Source organism: Centrocercus urophasianus, unplaced genomic scaffold (genome assembly GCF_019232065.1).
Source record: "Centrocercus urophasianus isolate 14NV4802_14NV808 unplaced genomic scaffold, USGS_Curo_1.0 seq_29, whole genome shotgun sequence".
Lineage (NCBI taxonomy): Eukaryota > Metazoa > Chordata > Aves > Galliformes > Phasianidae > Centrocercus > Centrocercus urophasianus.
Genome location: NW_024884855.1, coordinates 430,952 through 448,575, shown reverse-complemented (window position 1 = coordinate 448,575; position 17,624 = coordinate 430,952). Strand labels below are relative to the sequence as shown.

The 17,624-nt window shown below is 54.3% G+C and overlaps 1 protein-coding gene across 4 annotated transcripts in view; it reads left to right on the top strand.

The window, feature by feature from the left end:
* Positions 1 to 120: 120 nt before the first annotated feature.
* WDR90 (WD repeat domain 90) overlaps positions 121 to 17,624 on the top strand; it is a 29,102-nt gene continuing 11,598 nt past the window's right edge. For 2 of the 4 annotated variants that reach the window (XM_042828253.1, XM_042828256.1), the window contains exons 1-29: positions 121 to 166; positions 723 to 814; positions 886 to 1,062; positions 1,273 to 1,411; positions 1,885 to 2,070; positions 2,991 to 3,114; positions 3,368 to 3,435; positions 4,160 to 4,269; positions 4,705 to 4,923; positions 5,493 to 5,555; positions 5,751 to 5,819; positions 6,111 to 6,221; positions 6,296 to 6,441; positions 6,821 to 6,878; positions 8,181 to 8,299; positions 8,733 to 8,894; positions 9,338 to 9,424; positions 9,763 to 9,866; positions 10,865 to 10,981; positions 11,515 to 11,750; positions 12,208 to 12,347; positions 12,823 to 12,953; positions 13,769 to 13,899; positions 14,327 to 14,488; positions 15,073 to 15,201; positions 15,505 to 15,638; positions 15,716 to 15,753; positions 16,203 to 16,322; positions 16,726 to 16,902. In XM_042828253.1, coding sequence (XP_042684187.1) covers positions 157 to 166; positions 723 to 814; positions 886 to 1,062; positions 1,273 to 1,411; positions 1,885 to 2,070; positions 2,991 to 3,114; positions 3,368 to 3,435; positions 4,160 to 4,269; positions 4,705 to 4,923; positions 5,493 to 5,555; positions 5,751 to 5,819; positions 6,111 to 6,221; positions 6,296 to 6,441; positions 6,821 to 6,878; positions 8,181 to 8,299; positions 8,733 to 8,894; positions 9,338 to 9,424; positions 9,763 to 9,866; positions 10,865 to 10,981; positions 11,515 to 11,750; positions 12,208 to 12,347; positions 12,823 to 12,953; positions 13,769 to 13,899; positions 14,327 to 14,488; positions 15,073 to 15,201; positions 15,505 to 15,638; positions 15,716 to 15,753; positions 16,203 to 16,322; positions 16,726 to 16,902 — 3,559 coding nt within the window. In that variant the 5' untranslated portion in view covers positions 121 to 156. The remainder of the gene's footprint in view (positions 167 to 722; positions 815 to 885; positions 1,063 to 1,272; positions 1,412 to 1,884; positions 2,071 to 2,990; positions 3,115 to 3,367; positions 3,436 to 4,159; positions 4,270 to 4,704; positions 4,924 to 5,492; positions 5,556 to 5,750; positions 5,820 to 6,110; positions 6,222 to 6,295; positions 6,442 to 6,820; positions 6,879 to 8,180; positions 8,300 to 8,732; positions 8,895 to 9,337; positions 9,425 to 9,762; positions 9,867 to 10,864; positions 10,982 to 11,514; positions 11,751 to 12,207; positions 12,348 to 12,822; positions 12,954 to 13,768; positions 13,900 to 14,326; positions 14,489 to 15,072; positions 15,202 to 15,504; positions 15,639 to 15,715; positions 15,754 to 16,202; positions 16,323 to 16,725; positions 16,903 to 17,624) is intronic. The other 2 variants (XM_042828254.1, XM_042828255.1) reach the window with 2 other exon arrangements.

The following is a 17,624-nucleotide window of genomic DNA, read 5'->3' as shown; positions in this document are numbered from 1 at the left end:
CACACGTGGGTGCGCCGAAAGCTGCGGGAGCGCGGCGCCCCCTATCGGCTCGGAGGCCCCGCGGGAAGGGCACCACGTGACGTGCTCCCGAAAGGGGGGCGTGGCTTCGCGGCATGCGGGCGCGGATTGGCGGCGGGCGCGCGGGACGGTTGAGCCATGGCGGCGGGTAGCGGCGGAGGGACGGGGCTGGGGGCCGCTGAGACACCTTGGGGACGGGGGATGGGGACGCTGGGATGGGAACGCTGGGATGGGAACGCTGGGATAGGGCTGGAGGGCCGTGGGGACGTAAATACGCGGCGGGATAGGGATTGGGTGGAGAATGGGGACACCAGGATGCAGTGGGATAAGGATGGATGGGAATGGGGACACAGTGGGATAGAGTTGGGGTGGAATGGGGACGCAGAGACACGCTGGGATGGGGCTGGGGGCACTGGGACACATCGAGACGAGCCTGGAGGGCTGTGGGACACCGGAACAGGGTTGGGGGTACCAGGGGCAATGGGATACGCTGGGACAGACCCGGGGTGGAGTGCTTGGGGGCACCGGGCACACCGGGACAGGGCTGGGGGGTGTTGGGACGGGGCTGGAGGGGTTGGGATGGGGCTGGGGAGCACCGGGAGGATGCTAGGGCAGTGGGGATGTTGACACAACGCTGGGGAAGAGGGGGGGAGGTCACGATGGTGTCCTGTGCACTGCATCCTCCACGCATCACCTCCCTGCAGCATGGCAGAGCCCCTACCTGAACATCTTCAAGCATTTCCGTGTGGAGGAATGGAAGCGCTCCCACAAGGAGGGAGATGTCACCACTGTGATGGTAACGAAGGTGCCAGGGATGGCTCTTACCCAGGGTGGGCAGCAGAACCCCATCATGCTGTGCTCCTGCAGGACAAGACGCTGAAGGGCACGGTGTATCGCATCCGGGGCTCCATCCCTGCCAGCAACTACCTGCAGCTGCCCCGCACTGGTTCCCAGTCTCTGGGGCTGTGTGGCCGTTATCTCTACCTGCTGTTCCGGCCCCTGCCCCGCAAGTACTTCGTGGTGCACCTGGATGTGGCTACTGAGGTGTGTGGGGGTGCGGGGTGGGTGTCCTGGGGGGACTGGGTCCTGGTGGGAGCTGCAGAAGGGGTTTAAGGAGGTGACAGAGCCCTGTGCTCCTTTAGGGGCCACTGTGGCTGCTATCCAGCCCCTAACAGGGGCTGCAGGGAAGCTGGAGGGGTTGTGAGGTCCCTCCCAAACCTGCAGGGTGAGTGATGTGCTCCCATCTGTCCCCAGGAGAACCTGGTGGTGCGCGTCTCCTTCTCCAACCTGTTCAAAGAGTTCAAATCCACGGCCACGTGGCTGCAGTTCCCCTTCATCTGTGGGGCAGCCAAGGGTTCGCTGCGTGACAGCACAGCCAGGGCTTCCAGGCAAGGTAAGAGGTGGCCAAAGCGAATTATTAGAAAATCAGTGGGGTTTGGAAGTGGAGTGGTGTGGGTGAGGAGATTTGAGGGGGAACCCAGCATCCCTCCTGCAGCTCACAGCGGTGGGTGAGGTGAGTTTCCTGATCTCACATCTGCTCTAGTTGGGAGCAGAGAGGTTGAGCGTGGGGGAGATGTTGAGCAGGCAATAGTTTTCACTTGAGGTGTGGAGTTGTTTGGGGCTTTTTTCTTTATGCTGCAGAGGGACTCTGAGGAGCTGGGAGGTTGGGGCCCTAAGGGGCTTTGTGCACTGTGGCATTTCCATTGCTGCAGCCAGACTAACACAGCGCAGCCCCAAACTGGCTGTGTGTGCTGGTGGGGCTGGAGGAGCAGAGTGGGGATGGGACGGATGGGGCACAGCTGTGCCGTGTGTGTGCCACCCACCTCGTGTCTCCTGCTTTGCACAAATTCTGCTGTACCTGTTAAGGTTCTTTGTCTGCAGACCTGGTGGGAGCAGCCCCTGCCAACGCACGCTGGACCTGCCTGGTGCTTGACCTGCACTATGTGCTCTCCCTGTACCTGAGCCGGCGGTACAGCCACCTGAGGAGCATCAAGCTCTGCTCCAACCTGCTGGTCAAAAACGTCTGCACGAGCGACTTGCTGTTTGAGCCAGGTGGGGAGCTGAGACCCTGTGAGATTTCAACCAAGCCTGGTTGTACTAAAAGCTGCTTTTAGAGCCCTAAGTGCAGCAGGGCCACTGCCTCTGGCTGAGCAGCTTGAATTCTTAGTCTGTGAGCATGGGAAGGTGTCTGTGGCAAATGCTGGGCTGGCTGTAGTGCAGCAGTGGTAGGAAGCAGAAGGGGCAGAGCGCTTGGTGAGATGTGAGCAGGTTCTGTGTGCAGTAGTCAATGCAGCCTCTTGACCTCCCTGGAGGAAAGCGTCATCTCATTTTCTAGCTGGAAAAGTAAATGAGCAGAAAAAAGTTAAATATCTTACCAAAGTTAGTAAAGGGCCTTAGCAAACCTCAGGTCTCCCAGGGCTGTGCCCACAGACTCTGTTGTTGGGCTTTTTTATCTTTGAAATCCAGATATCTTCCAGCACTCTTTCTTCATCCACCTGCTCACTGTGGTAGTTACTTAGTTAAAACCTTCATTTCTGGTTTGTTTGGAAACCTGCCCAAACTCACTGGCCTGCTGGTGGGACTTAGAGGTGCTGCATGCAGTGAAAGGCTTCTGAGGCTTGTCACGTAGTGAAGGCTGTTGTGAAATTACAACTGCACCGAGGAAGGAAGAGAAGAAAATCAGCACAGCCCAAAGCAAAAGCACACAAAAATACAAAAAGTAGTAGAGATGAAGTGAATCCTGGCCCTGGGGGGTTTATAGTGTGATACCAGGGGTCTGTCCTCTTGGGTTGTCTTTGAAGGCTGGGAGTTTCAGGGTACAAAGGTTCATTGGTTGTTCGATGTTACAGTGCTTCAGTTGTAGCCTTTGTGTTTCCTCTGCCCCTGATTAGAGGAATTCTGTCCTGCTGGGGGCTGATTTCAGGCAGCTCCTTGCAGAGCCTTCTGTCACCTTCTGTCTCCTGTGCCACCAGGAGTGACGCTCTCTGAAGCCCGCCGTGCCAGCCCAGCCTGCCAGGGGGCCACTCCAATGCCACGGGACATGGCCTTCCCAGTGCCCAAGGGAGGAAAATGGCACGACCACTACGACTACATCAGGTACTGAGAGCACACAGAGCTTCAGAGCTCTGCTCCTGGGGACGGGTCTGCACGTGGTGTGGGCAGACAGGATGGGTAACGCTGGCCTAGGAACGACAGATTTGCTCGGGGGGGGGCAAAAGGAAAAGTCTTATAGGAGGCAGTGAGCTCAACCTGCTTCTGAGAGAGGCTTCTGTGCCAGGTGTAGGCTGTTGTGAGATCCTGCGTGCCTGTGTGGAGTCCTGGTTACGTGGTGCCTTCTGATTTTGCCCAGGTTCCCACCCGATGGCTCCAGTCTGCCGTATGACTCCATCCAGAGGAGCTGCTCCAGTCCTGTGGCAGGTGGGATGGCTGGGGACAGCAGGTGGGACAGCAGAGAGGACACGCTGGCCCCGTGCATGTGCTTGAGTAGCACTTGTGGGGCTCAGTCAGAGCTTTTTGCTGGGGGAGCTGCCAAAAGCTGAGGCTGACATGGGTCAGCTGAAGTACTGCGTTTGCTGGGAAATTAGATTAATTCTAAAGTAGCTGTGAGATGGGCTCCTTTCATAGCTATTACTGAGAATTCAGAAAATAGCCCTCAGTGAGTCTCCTGGGGTCAGAGTCCTTTCCCTTCTCCCTCCCAACTCAAGGCAGCAAATCCGATGTGTTATGTGTTATTTGTGTGTGCTGTGTATCTGCTGTAGTGCTTTCAGTGAGTGGGGGACCCAGATGGATTTTCCATTGCTATTCATCCCCACGCCTTTCTAGACTCCATCAGCAGCCGAGTGGTGTGACTCTTTGCTTCCAGGGGAGGTTCAGGCTGGACATTAGGAACAAGTTTTTCTTAGAAAGAGTGGTGAGACAGTGGCACTGCTGCACCAGGAAGGTGGTGGGGTCACCAACCCTGGAGGTGTTTCAGAGCCACGGGGATGTGGCACTGAAGGACGTGGCTCAGTGGGCGTAGTGGGGTGGGTTGGGGTTCAGCTTTGTGATCAAAGAGGTCTTTTCCAACCTTAATGATCCTGTGATCCTTCCCTGCAGTGGGTAGCTAACAGGGCAGAGCCCAGCCCTTTCTTCTGTCACCCAGGTGGCCACAACTCAGAGGAGCCTCTTGGCCAGCTGCCCCAGCCGGTGACGCTCACCAAAGCGGTTCGAGACCGGCTGTCCCTCATCCAGCAGATCACCAGTCCCAAGGCTGTAAGTGTGCCGTGGGTGGAGAGTGTGACTCCTTTCTGCTTTACAGGGAGTTTTTCCCCCATCTTTTCCTTTAGTTTCTGTATTTAGAATGTAGAAGCTGCTGCTTGTCATTTGCAGCCTGATCTGGGCACGGTCTGTTGACCCGGAGGCCACAATTAATAAGTCAGTGGTTCACTGTGGCGTAGCACAGAGCAGAGAGGAGAAAAATGCCAACGACTCCATAATCTTCAGACATCCATCTCAGCTGGGCAGCAGATACTTTTGTCTTCCAATTAAAGATAGGAAATGAAGACTGGAGGCTAAAGGGACTTGGTGGGGTGAAGAGCCACTCGGGAGTGACACCGGTGTCCCCCTGTCTCTGCCCTTGCAGTGGGTGCTGGGAGGGCTGAGCCGTGCCCAGGGCTGAGCCGTGCTGGGGGCTTTGCTCTTTCCCAGATGCCACACCGGTGTGCTGCAGCTGCAGGAAGCATCCCTGAGGTTCACCTGGCAGTCCCTGAGGCCCTGCGTGTTGGGGAGCAGGAGGCAGAGGATGGGATGCTGCGTGGCATGGGGGACTCCGTGCGGTCCCTGGCTGTCAGTGATGGTGGCATCCATGTGTATGCACACCAGAGGAGCGAGCGAGCTGCCCATGCCACCCAAGCAGGCTCAGAGGAGGTGAGTGAGCAAACGGAGGACACAGCAGCCCCATTTCCCGTTGGTTGTGGTTCTCCTTACTGTTCCCCCCCTTTTGGAGGCTTTGATGGTGGGACACTTTGGTCAAGAGGAGAGGAGCTCTGCTGCTTGGAACACGAGCTTTTGCTTCCTGCATGCACCAGGGCTCCCTGTGAGCCACGTGTTCAGCCAACAGCACCAGGTTTTGCCAGGCACCGATCTCTCCCCTGCACCTTGCTCCATCTGCCCAGACTGTGCTGAGCACATGGGGCCCTGGGTACTCTCCCCAGCCCTGCCCGTGTGCCCTGGCACTGCTGTGGGGCTGACATTGCTGGGGATGTCTCTGGGCTCCCTGGAGACACTCGTGGCTGATGGCATTGAGCCCTGCAGAAACAGTGGAGGGAACATAAGCTTCAGGCTGGAGTTTGCTGTAATGCTACAGAATGCTTTTGCTGGCGTTATTTTTTTCTTTTTTTTTGGTTGTCCATTCTTTTCAACTCCTATCTATGTATCTTGAATGGAGGATTTGTGTTTGAATGCACTAAGGCCCTTGTTGTTACCCATCTGCACAGGGCGTGCACAGGAAGGGCCCAGGAGCAGATGCACCAGCCAGTGGGAGAGCCTCTCGCTGCAGGGTAAGGCACTGCCCCTCTCGCCTTCCAAATCCGACTTCTCCTGGGATGAATAAAAGCCATCCCTCAGAGAGAAAGCAGAGCTGTCCCAGTGCCACACAGAGCCAAGAAATGGGGATGGAGGGGCTCAGCAGTCGGAGCACCAAGGCAGAGCAGTGGGTGAGCTGCCATCATCCTCCTCTGACTTTCTTTTTCCAGAGCTTCTTACCAGATCCTATCCTGAAGCTGAGGAAGGTGATTGGCTTTGGAGGCTGCAGCACCAAGTGGGTCAGTACCTGGGCGGCTGTGTGTGCTTATCTGTAACACTGTGCTGCTTTCTCAGGGGAGCAGAGAGCCCACAAGCACCACGCTTGTGGAACATTTATGGTGGGGAAAATGACCCTGCGACAAATGGGCGTGAGGCCGTGTTTGTGCATGGCTATTCTGCTGTTACAGTGGCAGAAATCAGAAATGATGGGAGCCATTTGGGTCTCGTGGCTTCTGCGGATTTCAGAGACCTTTGTCTCCAACCTGGGCTCGCTGTGACATCTCAGCTGCCCTCTCGTTTCTCTCCTGCAGGCGCTGTGGACTCGGAACAGCTCTGCAGTGGTGTACCCCTGCCACGCAGTGATAGTAACCCTGCAGATTCAGACTGGCGAGCAGAGGTTCTTCACTGGCCACACAGATAAGGTAGAAGTGGTTTCCTTCCAGAGGCACGCAGTCGCTCCCAGCTGCTCCCATCCCAGCTCTCCGATGTCCCACAGGTGTCAGCGCTGGCGTTCAATGGCAGCAGCACCCTGCTGGCCTCGGCTCAGGAGGGTCCCCTGGGTGTGCTGCGCCTCTGGGACTTCCCCAAAGGCAGCTGCGTGGCTGTGTTCCAAACCCACGTGCGGGCCGTGCTGTCCCTCAGGTACGTGCCAGCCCTGGAGGGGATGCGTCCTCAGCCCCTCAGCGTGCGTTCCTCTCTGTGTTTTCTTTCCCACATTTGAGCCCTATCACCAGGCAGCCTCGGTATTTAGGGCCCGTAATTGCAAACTGCAGGTGTTGCAGCATGACAGCTTTTCCGTGCTATTGCTGTGTGATAAAGCAGGGGTGAATTACAGCTCTCCATCAGCCTGCATTTCTCAGCAGGCCCGCTGGCAGCTCTCCCAGCACAGCTGATCTGCTGGCAGCTCACCTCAGCACTCACCACCTCCCCACATCCTGTACTTACCTGCTTTGATTCCCAGCTGAGATGCATTGGGGTGTGAGGTGCAGCCCCTCACCAGGTGCCCCCCCTGTTCTTGCAGCTTTTCCTACAGTGGAGCCGTTCTCTGTGGCGTTGGAAAGGATCGACATGGCAAAACGGTGAGAAGTAGAATTTGGTTTTTTGGTGTTTTCCCTGCTCTGCTGAGCAAGTGGTGTGAGAGGGCTGTTCCTTCGGATCCTACAGCTGCTGTGCAGGCAGAGCACTGCTATGGGCTCGCTAGCTTCCAGCTGACAGCCAAGCCTGGAGGATTCTCCTTTTGTCCTCTGGGGATCGCTGCAAACTAATGCACACCACTGCCTGGCTGAGGGACACAAGCTTGTGCAGCACCTTGTGCTGGAATGCCTGCAAGCACATAGTGGAGGAGTGGGAATTGAAATGGGAGATTGGGCACTGTCTGAAACCCAAAATACATCTTTTGTAGTGTGGAGGGCGAGCAAACAGATGCTGGGTTTAATCCTTCCGTTCTGGGCATTGCAGACATTGCGTGCTGGAAGGGTGCTGGGTGCTGAAGCTGCCACCCACTGATGTAGCTAGAGGATGACGCAGATCCCACACGTAGTAGTCAAAAATAAAGCTGTTTTTTTGGGGCTTTGTCAGTGCAACTGTTTTCACCCAACAATCCCTTATTGGCAGCTCTCAGCAATTAGCTGTGCCACTGCTGACTGCCTGCAGGAAGAAAACAAACAGCCACAGGATTGCTCCGGCTTTATCCCAGCATAAAGCAGTGCTCCACAGCCGAGCTGGAGACCCACAGCTGGGGGGCTGCACATGGGCTGCCCAGGAGCACTGCTGGGGTGATGCTGCAGGCTGTGCTGGGTCCAGCCTAAGTGTTTTCTGAGAGCAGAGCGTTTGGTCACCTGCCTGTCCTCACTGGTTGTCCCCTTGGCTTTGGGTGATCTCTGTCCATCCCCATGTTTGGAGACCTGCAGGGGCCACTCCATGAGGTGGGGAGGCTCTGAGCATAGCCTGAGACAGGCACTATCACTGCTTTGCCACATGAATTGGCACCATAGGCGAGCAACCTTGGAGCTGAGCGGCATGCTACAAGGAGGGCAGCAAACTTGCTATTTCCAGCCCTTGTGGAACATCTCAGCCATGCTGCAGCTTTTCCAGAAAGCAGAATTTGTGTATTTTCTTTCCTGAATTTGAGCCCCAGTGCCAGGTAGCTCCAGATTTAGGACCTGTAATTGCAGTTGCCAAGCAAACACGCTGCAATGAAGCTTTGCTGAGCTGCTTGGACTGTCCTGAGCCCTCTGCAAAATCAGATTTTTCCTTCCTTCAGTATTCTTACCAGCTCCAGAGCAATCCCCAGGCTGTGCAGCTGTTCTGCTCTGCTGAAAAACTCTTCCTCTGCCAAGGTTTCCATATTTCAGCTGCTCTGCTATGCTGTCTCCCTTCAGATGGTGGTGGTGTGGAACACTGCCCAGGTGACCCGTGGTGGAGAGGTGTTGGTGCTGGCCAGAGCGCACACGGATGTGGACATCCAGACCTTGAAGATTGCTTTTTTTGATGACACCAGGTAGGGTGCATAGAAAACATGTGGGCAGAATCAGTTTGGGCATGGCTGTGGAGCACTTGAGGCGCTGCAACTGTTTAAAAGCAGCTTGTGAACCAGGTGGAGAGCAACTTTTTATGTGGTCTCGTGGTGATAGGATAAGAGGGGAGGGTTTTCAACTAAAAGTGAGGAGAATCAGGTTAGATATTAGGAGGAAATTCTTGACTCAGAGGGCAGTGAGGTGCTGGCACTGCCACCCAGAGCTGTGGGTGCCCATCCCTGGAGATGCCCATGGTCACGGGTGGGCAGCTGAGCTGAGGGAGGCACAGCCCACAGCGTGGAACCAGTCGGGCTGTGAGGTCCCTTCCAACCCAACCGTGCTGCACTTGCACGATTTGGGCTTGCAGGAGCAAGATTTGATCCTTTTCCATCCCTCACCCCATCTCTCTTGTGACAGGATGGTGTCGTGCGGCCGGGGCAGCGTGAGGCTGTGGCGAGTGCGGAACGGAGCGCTGCGCTCCTGTCCTGTCAACCTGGGCGAGTACCACGCACTGGAGTTCACTGACCTGGCCTTTGAGGAGGGCAACTCGGCTGCCCGTGAGCCTGACGACCGCACGCTGTAAGATTGCAGCCTTTTCCTGTCCCCGTGGCACCGTGCCTGGGTTCCCTTGGAGCTGTGGGAGCTTCTGCCCTCCTCAGCGGGCTGTGCTTCAGTAGGATGCAGGCCATGAGTCCTCACGCTTGCCCCGTGGATGTGTTGCCTTGTGCTGAGACCTGAGGCTCATGGTTTGCTTTCTGTTGGTGCGGTGCAAATCCTCTGAGATACAAACAGATCACTTTTTTGCTTTAATGCTTTATTTTAATCATCAGAGCAGACCCTTGCTGCTACCACACGCAGCTCCAAGCAGACCAAGCTGTGCCCTGCCCTCCCTGAGGGCTGTGTCCCAAGCTGAGGGTTCTCACTGAAGTCTGTGCTGAGCTTTCGGCTTGTTTTCTGATTGGTATTTTAAAGGGTGGGAAGGTGATAAAATAGGAAGCTGTGACTGACAGATTGGACATCAGATTGGATATTAGGAACAATTCCTCAGGAAGAATGGGGATGCAGTGGCACTACTGCCCATGGAAGTGGGGGAGTCGCCGTCCCTGGAGGTGAGCCCCCAGAGCCGTGTTGATGTGGCACTGTGGGCAGTGGGGATGGGTTGGGGTTAAACCTGGGATCTTAGGCATGTTTTCCAACCTTAATGATTCCTCTCTTGCCGTCTTGGCTGTAGGTTTGTGGGATAGCACGTGGAAAGGCCCTTAGATCACCGTAGCATGAAATGGCTTTCCATCTTAACAGGTTATGGTGTGCTTCCCCTCTAAACCTGCATTGTTACTCTAGGACTTCTGCACAGTAACACCCCGGAAACCTGGATTTTTGCTATGGCACATCCACACGGTTCCTCTTAACCCCGAGGAACCAGAGCATGCTTCCTTCTCCTTTCCAGCTTCGTCTGCAGCAGGAGTGGCCACGTCCTGGAGGTGGACTACAAGAACGTCTGCGTGCGGAGTGCGCGGCGGCTGCTGCCTGCACAGCTGCAGGATGGGGCAGGTAGGTGGGCAGGGGCAGCGTAGATCCCACCCCTGGTAGCATAAAGCAGCTGTCAGCCTGCTGCTGAAGCTTGTTTGGGGTTGATTAGGTTGTTGCTAGCTAGCTGTTTTCCCTTTAAGCACTGCAAATGGTGCAGCAAAGCATCGTCCTAAGAAAGAATCGGAGCGTTTTCGATGCTGATTGCACTTTCAGAGGAATGCTGCTTTTAGAAACATGAAACGGGGGTCTTAATTTGCTGATGAGAATCTCAATGCAGTGATGTGAAAAAGCAAAGCGGATGAATGAAAGGATGAATTTTGGGGCTTTTTTTTTTTTTTTCATTACTTGGCCTGTGTGAAGTGTTTGGGGAAATCTTTGATGCTGTATTCTAAATGGTACAGCTTGCAGCTCATCCATTAATTTTAACAGCAGGAAGAATTCACTTTCAAGTGTCACTGCTCCGCTGTCTTAAAACTTGATGCATGTTTTGCTTTGGCAAGTGGAGCTAATTAACCTAGAGCGTGCCTCTTTGGGAAGCACAGAACTCTAGTTCCCCCTTTGTGGGTGAGAACCCAGCCTAGAGATGGAGTGATTGATGTCCCTGGGTGCCTCAGTGGCAGCAGCGTTGGCTGCCTTTGGTGCTGTGACCATAGACGACGTACTGGCATTGAAGCATCAGCTTTCATCACCTCTACCTGTCAGACGCTGCAGAGAGGATTTGAGACACAGGGATGGAAGTTTTGTATCTCAGACACTTCACCTTGCCACGCAATCTTTTGCAAGCCAAAAGTATGGCAGGGTTTAAAAAGTGGCTTTTCTGTGCCTGGCAAGAGTGAACAGAGCTGTGCTGATGGTAAGAAGTGCTGGAAGATGACAGGGGGTGACAGGGACCTTTCAGAGGTGCAGTCCTTCACAGTGGGATTTCTGGCTGCTGGTGCAGCTCTTGGATGAGAGAACCCTCCATTAGAGTTTTCGTATTTCTGTCAGTATACAACTAAGTGTTGTTGTTGATTTTCCAGGCCCTGGGATCGCTATAAACAGTATCAGCATCTCCTCAAGCCTTTGTGCCACGGGCTCAGCAGACGGCTACCTGCGGCTGTGGCCGCTGGACTTCTCAGCTGTTGTCCTTGAAGCAGGTGAGCAGAGCAGGGAGGAATCCTTCCCACCTCCACAGTGCATCAGCTGGGAAGCAAAGCCTCTGCTCTGATGTCTCCTAAAGTAACGTTTGTGAATAAGGGTGTTCTTTCTGCTGGCTGTCACTGGGGGTGACTGTCTTGGAAGTATTTTACTTGAGTGACTATTTATTCCTGCTCATTCTTGTAACTCCTAGGGATGAGGCAGGAGGGCCTGGGGGAGAACAGGCAGTGCGTCTTGATTTCTGTGCCCTTGTACCCACAGCTCATCCGTGCGTGAAAAATTAGGAGAGAAGTCAAGCTGTTCTTTGCTCTTTTTGAAACAGTCACCATAACAGCAGAGCCCAGGGACTGCTAGAAAGGGCAGAGACTAATTTGTCACTGAGCTCAAACCTGCAAGCACTCAATCTTGAGATCACGTGGGAAATCTATTCCTACGTGCATTACTTGCCCAAGTGTGCATCTGGCTCTGCAGCTGTGCTCCAGGCGCCGTGCTTCTGTTGTGGGGCTGTGCTGACTGCTGTGTCCTCCCCCAGAGCACGAGGCTCCGGTGAGCTCTGTCTGCATCAGCCCTGACGGCCACAAAGTCCTGTGCACGACCACAGCCAGGAATCTGGGCTACCTGGACATCCAGTCCCGGGGCTACAGCACCCTGATGCGCTCCCACGAGGATTCCATCTTGGCCTTCTCAGTGGAGGGAGTTTGGAAGCAGATGGCGACGGTGTCTCGAGATAACACCATCCGGGTGTGGGACCTCGTGTCCATGCAGCAGGTGGGGTAGATGAGAGCTGCTGGGGATTTCGTGTTTATTAATCCTCTGCCCAGGTTCTGCTTAGCTGAGTTATCAGAGCTTTGTGGTGTAAGAGCTCTTACATGTCCTCCTTGAAACACAGGGTGTCCCCTGCACAAGAAATCCTTATGAAGCCCGCAGTTCTCTGGCTCTTAGCATAATGTGTAATTTGGTCTTAGCTTCTGAAGGTGTAATTAAACAAAATAGCCTAATTTGTTTTCCCTTCCTTCACCTTGTGAATCCTGCTTTTAACACAAATCACAGTTCCCGAGGGCTTTATCTAAAAGCCCAAAGACCCAGGACTTCGTTGGGCTTTGGTTGCGAGCAGGAATGGTCAGAGTTCCGTTGCGGGACCATTGTGGTGGAGCTCTGAGGCCATTCAGTGTGGCTGCCAGGTGCAGCTCCTTCCAGCTTTGTGCCTGTGCTGTTTCCCCTGCAGCTGTACGACTTCACAGCTGCTGATGAGATGCCGTGTGCTGTGTCCTTCCACCCCACCCAGAGGATCCTCGCCTGTGGATTCGACAGCGGCGTGGTGCGGACCTTCAGCTTGACTGCCTCTGACCTGCTGGCAGAGCACAAGTAAGTGGTGAGAGCTGCAGGAAGGGCTCTGATGATGGGTGTTGTAGCAAGAGGTGCACCAGTAGCTGCACCACAGGAGGTGGGAAGGTTGCTTTTCTGGGGCTTGGCAGTTCTCGTGTGCCAGCTGATCAGACGTACGTAGCCTGGGATGGTGCAAATCCAACCTGCAGCAGCACCGAGTGCTTCGTGTGCCCTCTGACAGCTGCTGCTGGTAGGAAAGGGGTTCTCCTAGAGGCTGGATGGACATGGAGCTCTTGTGTGCCTCAGTGTGGGAGGTGGGATGCTCCAAAGCGGGGGGAGCTGGTCCCATCCAGCAGCAGCCCTGCACTGTTGTAGGCGTAGACATGCTGAGGTTCTCTACTTGCCCCTGGTTGTTCTCTCCCCTGGGTTCTTCACAGTGTTGCACTTGATGTTGCTGCACTTTTCTGTGGCTTTTTTGGTTCTTGGCTGTTTCACTTTTTCCTCCTTCTTCCAGACAGCACCGCACTCGGATTGCTGGGCTCACCTTTTCTCCAGATGGCAACTTCATGTTCAGCTCCTGTTTGCAGGGAACTCTGGCTCTTTATAGCTGTGTGGCACAGAAAAGCCAGGTCCTGAGAGTCCTGGGTAAGTTCTTGGGGTTCTGGGTTGCCTTTTTCGTTTTCCCCCTGCAGTCTTTTTAGTAGCACGGGCATCAAACCAGGCTCAGCCCATTCAGAAAGCTGCATCATTTGTATTTATTCCTTGAAATAAGCAGCACTGGGAAGCTTGGGCAGGGAAGGGGAGCTCCACTGTACAGTGCATTGTACAAAGAGCTCCTGCCCCTGTGGGTGTGAAGCATACAGAAAAAGAACAGGGGCTGAGAGGTTAGGGAATTTGTCCAGAATCCCCAAAATTTGGTGTCAGTGGTGCAATGGGATGCTCAAGTTTTGGCCTGGAGCCCACGCTCACTGTTTGGCCATGCTCCAGGGACATAACAGTAGAATTCTGGTGGTGGAATAAATACAGGGAATTGCTCTGATTTTTGTCATTTTCTGACCTTTGGCTTTGTCTGCCCATTGGGCTGAGGTTGGTGTGCTGGGGTTCGCTCTGCACAGGGTTCAAATGTTCAGGTTGCAGCTGAGAGCTCACATCTGTAGCAACTTGTCACAGCTTCTAGTAAGGTTTAAAAACAAAAAAATCAATTTTATTTCTTGTTCTGTGCTCTGAAAGCACCACATGTTCAGTCAGGCCTTGTCTTTGAGGTGGTTTGCTGTGTGGATGTAGCAGATAACATTAGTAGCTTCTTCCTCAACAGAGGTTGCTCCTTTCTCAGGCCAGAGCATTACCCCAGGGCTGACCCAGAGGCAGCAGCTGCAGGTAGAAGTTAGCAGCACCATCACAGCGTGCTGCAGAATGACACCTGCTCCTCTCCTCACCCTCTCTCTTGCTGTGGCCCTCAGGTAACGTGGTGGCCCGGGATGCTGGCAGTGGTCCTGATGCTTTGGTGCTCAGTGGGGACAGCTGCCTCCTGGCCTTCGTGGGGCCCTCCAAGTACGTTGTGACCGTGATGGAGGCCTGCTCTCTGGATGAGGTACCAGCAGGGTCCCCGCAGTGCTGGGGAAGAAAATCCCTGTAGATTTACAACCAGTGAGATAGGTCAGGAGTTGGGCAGAGCATTGGAGAGGGCCTCCCCAGCGCAGCAGGTGCTTATTCAGGTGCTTACAGCTTAGTTTTCCGCTCTGTGAGTTTGGAAACAGCCAAGTCAAGGCTGCTGCTGCTTCTCAGCTTCACTCCCCTCTAGAAAGATCATTTGAAGAGCAGCAGTGGGCAGTGGGGATGTTGCTGTTGCCCTGCAGCACTCTGTGGGATGTCCAGCTGGAGCACGAGAAGGGGTGTGGGGAACTCTGTAGCCTTGTGTTAGGAGAGCCACCAGAGCAGCCCCAATGCCTGCCCAGCAGCTGTTCCTGAGCCTCCCCCAGCGCTTGCTCCAGGATATTCAGCAGCTTCTTGTTTCACAGCTGCTGAGGGTGGACATCAGCATCCTTGATGTGAACAGTACGGCCTTGGACTCTGCAGTGAGAATCTGCTTTGCTCCTGTGTCGCAAGGAGAGCTCCTGGTGTCCACTTCTTCCAACAAAATCCTTGTGCTTGATGCAAAAACAGGACGGCTGGTGCGAGAGGTAGGGCACGAAGAAATTCATGTCTGAGGGATCACCTCGTGTGGGGTTCGGGCACCTCAGGAGGCTGTGTGAGAGAAGAGCTCATCCTGAGGGCTTCCAAGTAAAACACGAGAGGTTAGCATGTGGCTGTCACAGTGTGGTCTTGGTTAGGGTGAGCCTGAGCTTGTCCTTGTTTTCTGTACTGCCACACTGCTCTCCTCTCGCTGAAGCATAAGGACATGAACCTGTATTATTACACTGCAGTGGGCTGGTGACAGGGGGTCAATGAAGTTAACTAATCTCACAGATGGGCTAATGAAATACCCAAGTGACACACTTATATTTTCAAATCTGGCTGTGTCGTAGTGAATCTGTCCAGACCACGGTGTGTTCAGTGATCTTCACACTCCTGGAGAAACTGAAGGACTGGGGACAAGTGCAGACCTTTCTCAGGGCATCTCTTGTCTGCTGCTCTAAACTTCACCAGAGGCCAAAAGCATTCCCCTCATCTTCATCCCACTGACCTGTTATTTCCTGTTGACGAAGAAGTGTGTAACTGGTTGATAGTGAGAGTTAATGCTGCTGGTGCTGTGCCCTGTCCTCAGGTGTCCCCCGTGCACAAGTTGTCCTGCTCTTCCTTGGCACTGAGTAAGGATGCCAGGTACCTGCTCACTGCTGGCGACAAGGTTATCAAAGTGTGGGACTACCAGATGCGCTTCAGCATCAACTTCCAGGTACTGCATCTGGGGAGGGAAGGAGGCTGCTGTTCCCCTGATCCATCAGATAAAGCGTTTCTGAATCCCTGGAGAAGAAAGTGGCAGATGTGTGGCTTGGGCCAGCATGTTTGAGGTGACCCCTGGGTTTGAGCACTGCGTGCTGCTGCTGTCTGTGTGATGATCCTCTGCTGAGGAGCGCAGACAGAAGCATCCTTCCCTGAGGATGAATGGAGGATGGATGGATGCTTGCAGGGAGCCACTGTGTGGCAGCCACAGTCTTTGACAAAGTGATGATGGAATTCATGACACTTTCTCTCCCAGGTGTACATTGGCCACTCAGAGCCTGTGTGCCAGGTGGCCTTCACCCCAGACCAGCGGCACGTCGTCAGTGTTGGAGATGCCATCTTCCTCTGGGATTTCCTAGCTGTACCTGCAGAGGGGTCTCCCCCAGCCCTGTGAGTGCCATGTTAGCTCTGTGCTTCCCCTTCCTCCAGCTCCTCTCTGTGTAACACTGCTCTTGTTGCCTTCGTAGGACTCGTTCCTCTGAGTCCCCTCTGCTGCTGGCAGCAGGTAAGTTTGCTTGCTGCCCTGAGCTGCTCTGGTCAGCAGCTCTCCCACAGCTGCTTTTCCTGGCAGTGGATAGGGGTTGGGGAAATGGATTTTGGTTCTTTCCAAGAAGGATAGTCAGGTAGTAGGGGGTAACTGGCTAATTAGTCCCGTTGGCAGTCTCCACTTAACTAGCACATCTCAGTAAAAGTCTGCCAAGGAGGGGATGTTCTGAGCAGAGTGGATCTGGGTTTCTTGATAGGTAGCTCAGCCTTTGCCTTTTGTCTTTCCCTGCCCCTGGCCTCCTCCCTCTATCTTTTCTGTCTTCTTGCTCCCTGGCCTCGCTGTCCCCACTCTGTGTGTCCCCCTTAAATGGTGGAGCAGGAGCTTGGGGTCATCGTCATTGGTTGCCCTGGGAAGAGAAGAGGGTTTAAGGGACTATGGGAGTTACACAAAGTGTTTTATTTTCACAGAAAAGAGCTCTGAGAAGCTAAAGGATGTGTCTGACGTACCTCGGCAGACAATTCCTCTTCCACTGTTGTCCTCACCACCATGTCTGGATGTCAGCCCTGTCCACACAGCGGGATGTCAAAGTAAGAGGAATTGCTTGCAGGAAAAGGGGAAGTTGATCTCATTTTGGGAAAAGCTCCTTGCCTAGTTCTCCAGCATCCTCAGAGCTGACTCTGCTGCTCATCCCCTCCCTGCAGACTGACAGAGCAGTCTGCACTTTCCTTCTAACGTGGACAAAGCTAGCCAGAGGTGTGGGAGTTCAGTGCTGCTGTAACTCCAAACGCTGAGCTGCTGGCACAGCTCCTGTGAAGGCAGTGGTAAACACCCTGTTGGACATATCCAGCAGGAAATGCCTGCTTTGCCCTCCACTCTAACAGATGGGTTGTGACACCGAGCAGAACCACTACCAGAAATCAGTGGGTCAGTCAGGCGTGAAGCAGTCCTGGAAGACGCGGTCGGTTCTGTCCTGCTGTTCTTTCTCTTCAGGTATTTTCTCAGAGTCAGACAGAGAGGAGGAGGCCTGTCTGCCTGGCAGAGCAGTGGAGAATGGAGACAAAGACTCCTCAGTCTTTGTGGCAGAGGCGGCCAGGAGCGAGGATCTTATTGTTGTGAGACCCAAAGTGAGGCCAGAGAGCTGCAGGCCTGCTGCACCATCAGCACATGGTAACTTGGGACCATCTCCACCTATCCCAGATCTTGGCTGCTTGGGGCACAGCATGTATCCTGCATGGCAGCTTGGTCTGTCCCTGAAAAGCAAAGAAAGATGCAGCACAGGCAGTCCCACAACAGCTCTCCAGTGGTGTGCTGAGATGTGAAAGAAGGGGCAGCAGTGTGCTCCTCGGGTGCCTTCCTTGTCTCAGGTGTGATGGGGAGGGATTCTCATGCTGGCCCCCAGGTCTGCTTGTTTGCCTGGCTCTTTCCCTGCTGCTGCTTCTAGGTGTGCCAGAAGCCCCTCTTCAGCTTCTTGGAGCCCGTATCATCTCTAAGTGGCAAGTTCTATTAAAGCCAGCTGAAATTAAAGCTCCCTATGCCTCTATTAATAGAGGCACAGCCTCAAAGCTCCAGCTGTGTATGGCGAGCTGCCAGAAGCACGCAGCTGCCAGCGCTCAGCCCCAGGCAGGATTTGCTGGAAAGCTTCAACGTAAAACTACGCCTCTGCTGCTCTGCTTAGAGACCTTTTTCTGGCTGCGTGACTTCTGCTTTGCAGCGATGTGTGCATCGTGGATGTCTTTAGGCTGTTTGGAGCGTGGCTGAGTGGGGTGATGGAAGGGATGGGTGTTCTTCCTGTGCTCCTGGAAAGCTGGTGCTTTTCCTGCAGCCCCTCACACCGTCGTACAGAAGCATGTGTGGCTCTGCAGTCGAGTTTTTCCTCTCCCATGTGTTAG